The sequence below is a fragment of the Desarmillaria tabescens genome (genome assembly GCF_030435595.1).
Source record: "Desarmillaria tabescens strain CCBAS 213 chromosome Unknown EV420scaffold_126, whole genome shotgun sequence".
NCBI classification, from domain to species: domain Eukaryota; kingdom Fungi; phylum Basidiomycota; class Agaricomycetes; order Agaricales; family Physalacriaceae; genus Desarmillaria; species Desarmillaria tabescens.
In genome coordinates, this window is record NW_026848425.1 from 41,623 (window position 1) to 45,833 (window position 4,211).

Here is a 4,211-nt window from a genome sequence, read left to right on the forward strand (position 1 = left end):
TATCTAGCTCCTGCGAGCGTGCTTGTAAGTTAGAGCCTAAGGCATTGGGTATATGGTTTGGCCTTCTCATCATGCATGCCCATCAGGTACAGTGCTGTGACTAAGTCCTGTTTAGAATCCCATTGCTTCTTATGCCATAAGTTATATTCCATATCATTGCGCTGCATAGCATTAGTGTCAACATGTAGTTTTAGTCCACTCACTCACTATATCTCAGTATGCATGTAAAACACTTTAGATTGCAAAATTACACACGTAAATAGGCTGCAGTCGCAACATATCCCCCCCACTAAAGTCCTGACCATCCTCGGTCATCGCGTTGTGGGTCCGCATGTTCTCTTTCCTTTCCATGTGCTCCGAATTCGAAGGCACAGGTTCCGGGTACATCAATGTTCATAGAAGTTCTCATGCAAGTGCTTCTTTTCTTATTAGAAGGTCGGGGACCGGAGAGCTCACTAAATAGAAGTTAAGTCCCTCCAGTTTGCTTTCCCACCTTTCTGCTCTTTTCGCCCACTTCTTTAGTGAGCTCTTTCTCTGTCTTTTATCCTCTGTGCTCGCTGTCACCACCGTCCACTCAGTACGTGTTCTAATGCATGCTGTTGCTTTTGGCTGACTTTTCTCTTTGCTTCAGAAATCTTTTCAACATGTCCAACCTGACTCCAGCTGTCGCCGCTATCCCTGAGCCTTCTCCGTCTCTGGAGGAGCCCGTGTGATACCAGTACTTTGCTCGCTTCAACCCATGCGAGTATTATTATGTGTACCGTCGGGTGGCAGCCCTCTTCGTGCCAGTGTACAATCACCGCGAGGAGCACACCCCGGAGATTATTTCTGAAATGTTTCATAAGGTCTACACCCAGCTGGTATGTCTCCCGGTACTCCCTTTCCTCTTTGCGTTCTAACCAATTTCGACTGGTCTAGCTGCCTAACATGCATCTCCTCTGCCACCAAGGCCTCATCAACTCGCGTATTGGCGCTTGTATCCGGGGATTCCTTACGCGCTGGCACCACACCCTGCCTCCCAGGCTTAGGGTCCGGTACTGGAATCAGGTGCTAGCATGTGTCCCCATGGAGATGCATTCTTCACATGTAGGTGTTTACGCTTCTTCTCTCTCCTCGCCCGGCTCACGGTTTGGTCTCACAGGTATTGACTAGTCTGGAGGTCGGGTTGCCATTCCCTGGCGAACCCGGTTTTGTCATGACTTCACCACCGCTCCCCCTGGTCTATTACCTCCTGCAGCGGGAGGTTCCCGAATCCGAAGCCTTGCTACGAACTCTGCTGATCGACAAGGACGCCTTTCCGGGCATGGTTTTCCCTCGGTATCCGACTCCCTTGCCAGATGACGTCAATGAGCTGGCTTCAGAGTGAGGGACTCCAGTTCCCCTGCCCCATCGTCGCCATGGTGCCCAGCCCCGGGCACCAGTCACTTCGAATTTTAGCCCGCTCTCTACTGGGCAGACGCTAACCCTGGCTACCACCTATCCTCCACTCTCCACGCCTCCTGTGGGGCCACCAACAACGGCACCTCCACCCTATCAGGCTCTAGCTCCTCAGGCCCCACAGCCGGCTACTCAGCCTTCTTCTTTTTCTGGGTTTCAGCCTCCTGCCGTGCATCACGGTCGCCACCAAGTGGTGGCCTCTCTTCAAGATCTCCAGCAGACTTTGAGGAACCCGTCCTCAACTTCCGGCAATACCTTGCCATCGGCTGTGACCTTTCTCGACCTCAACCGTCGCATGTAAGTCTTCTACTAGCTCCTCTCGCTAGTTCTAACAGTGTTCATCCTCTAGTACCGCTAGTCTCCCAGTGCCGCCTACCCTGCCGAGTAAGTGGCTGAGTGTTTCCTCCTAAATTAGTGAGCTCGCTAACTTAAATCTTCTTTCTTCTAGCTCCTGGTCCTAGATGCCAGCCTCAACCCCAGCATGTAAGCTTTCCACCTACCCCCCGCTTTCTCTCTATTGATTCCTCCTGGTTCTCAGCTGTTATCTCCAGATCCCAGGCTTCCTCCACCGAGTGTGAGCAATTCATTTCTCTTTGCGTTTTTCTTCTCCGTTACTCATTGTTCTTTCCTCAGTTTTCAGTAGTCTCTACGCACACTGCTCAGCGCACCATGACCTCAAGTCGTACCCCTCGGCATCGTCTCCATTCTCAGGCTAGGCCCCCCCTTCCTCCTGTTGTTGGAGAAGGGGAGTTTTCTGTAGCGCCCGTTCCTCCTGCTTCCCGGGGGGTCGTCTCTACTCTGCGGCCTCAAGAGCCGTTATTCTTCCCGAGTTCTGAGGAGGAGGACGGACATCGTCCTCCTTCTACGTCTCCTCCTCCGCCTCCGCCTACATTTGACGATGTTGGCAATCCTTTCGACGACATGCCTGTTGTCGATGGAGTCCGGGTACCTTCACCTGAGCTTATCTATAACGCTGTCTCCGGTGACCTCGTCGACGACCACAACTTTGATGTGGGATCCCCTGTTACTGAGATCCCCAAGCGTACCACTCATGCCAAAGGGAAGGCCAAAGCCATGGCTTCTTCTTCCAAGAAGAGGGGCAAGAAGGGGGTCGTCCAGAAGGCCAATATTCCTCCTGTGACTCCTCCTCGCGACGAGGACTCTGCCCCTTCCCCTCCTCCTTCTGTGCGCATTCGTACCTCTTCTGCTCGTTGTCCGGTCGCTTTGCCTAGTCCTGAGCCTGTAGCTGGGCCTTCTCATCTCTCCAAGCGCAAGAAGCAGTCCCAGGCTGCTACTCCTTCGACTCCGCTGGCGGAGATTTCTCCTCCTCATGTCCCTCTGACACGCTCGTGTGCGGCTGCCACCAAGGCAGCTATTCTTCCTTCCATCGTCAAGCTCCCTGAGGAGTCAGGATCGGACTCTGATGATGACGCACCTCCCAGAAAGAAGCGTAGGGTTTCCGAGGCCAAGAAGGAGAAGAAGAAGAAGGCCTTACACGCGAAGGAGCCAGCCAAGAAGCGAGGTCGCAAGCCCGACGCTCGTTACATGCTTAGCGAGCCTGGGGCTGATACCGGTGTGGTCGTCAGCCACCATTCCACTAGCCGTGCAGAGCTCGAGGTCCTGACCTTCGATGACCTCCATGAGGGTCCGGCCGCCTTCTTCAAGTAAGTTCTTTCTTTCTCCTTCTTGCCATCCTGCCTCATCTTATTTCCTTCTTTCTAGGCCCGTTCGGTACGGTGACAAGAACGGCACCTTTGGTGCGCGTTCAGATCCTTTCCCCTATTTCGCGCAGGCTCCTGGTGTGAGTGAGCTCACTATTTTCTCTTTCTTCTCCTGACTTGTCTTTTCCTTTTTCAGGTTCCTGGTGATTGTGTTCCCTGTTCAACTAGGGACATCCCTTGTACCTGGACAAACCAGTTCCCAGGTGCTGCCTGCGACCAGTGCACCAGCAGTCACCATGGACGGTGCTCTGCTAGGTACACCGCTCAAGAAATGAACAAGGTATCTTCAAAGCTCGCCAAGTACATGAGATACAACGTCGGTTGTAAGTATTTCTCTCTTATTTTTCCTCGTTTTTAGCCCGCTCACTAACTTTTAGCACCACAGCAATGGAGTCTGATCTCAAGGAGCTTCGCGTGCTTAACCACGACCTGGAGCACCTCGACGTGCTCATGCGCCGCAACTTCCTGAGGCGCGACCGCCTGATTCACCAGCTCACGGATTCTCTCGACCAGATTGCCGGCCATGAGCATGGTAATGCCATCATTGAGGGCCTGGCTTCCACCTACGAGGAGGTCTCTAGCTTCATTGTCGATGATGGTATCCGGCGCTCCCTTGGTCATCCGCTCAACCTGCTGAAGCCTGGGGAATCCTCCAAGTCTGGTGCTTCCCAGTCAAAGTCTCCTACCAAGGGTGATGAGTCCTAGGAGGATTTAGATCCTGAAGGCTCTAGCAGCAGTGGTAGCAGCAGCTCTAGTGATTGATATCCTTGTAGTATATCTTGTGCGCAGACTTTTTTTTATGTATCTCCTGTAGTATCTCCTTTTTGTCTTTTTGTTATCTTCTTGCAGCCCTTAAGGCTTTTTATCAAAAATCTCTTGCTGCTCTTTGTCCTGATTTTCATGTGCGATCTTAGAAGGCAGTAGCAGGATAGGCATATGAATCCTGCTGTTAGAGCACCATGGCTCAACTTAGAACAGATTCGATTCGATTCTGGCCTGTAGCGATCAGGCAAGACTTCCGATATAGAGTAAAAAGACCTGAAGTAAAGAAAT

The 4,211-nt window shown here is 52.2% G+C and overlaps 1 protein-coding gene across 1 annotated transcript; it reads left to right on the forward strand.

Moving 5' to 3' along the window:
• Positions 1–644: 644 nt before the first annotated feature.
• EV420DRAFT_1652513 (uncharacterized protein) lies at positions 645–3,863 on the forward strand (the record flags this gene model as incomplete). Its single annotated transcript, XM_060478658.1, has 12 exons — positions 645–707; positions 846–860; positions 919–1,086; positions 1,142–1,362; positions 1,438–1,734; positions 1,787–1,821; positions 1,886–1,920; positions 1,976–2,011; positions 2,071–3,101; positions 3,160–3,238; positions 3,295–3,481; positions 3,544–3,863. The coding sequence occupies 12 exons, from the start codon at positions 645–647 to the stop codon at positions 3,861–3,863; spliced, it is 2,487 nt and encodes an 828-aa protein (XP_060322277.1).
• Positions 3,864–4,211: the final 348 nt, after the last annotated feature.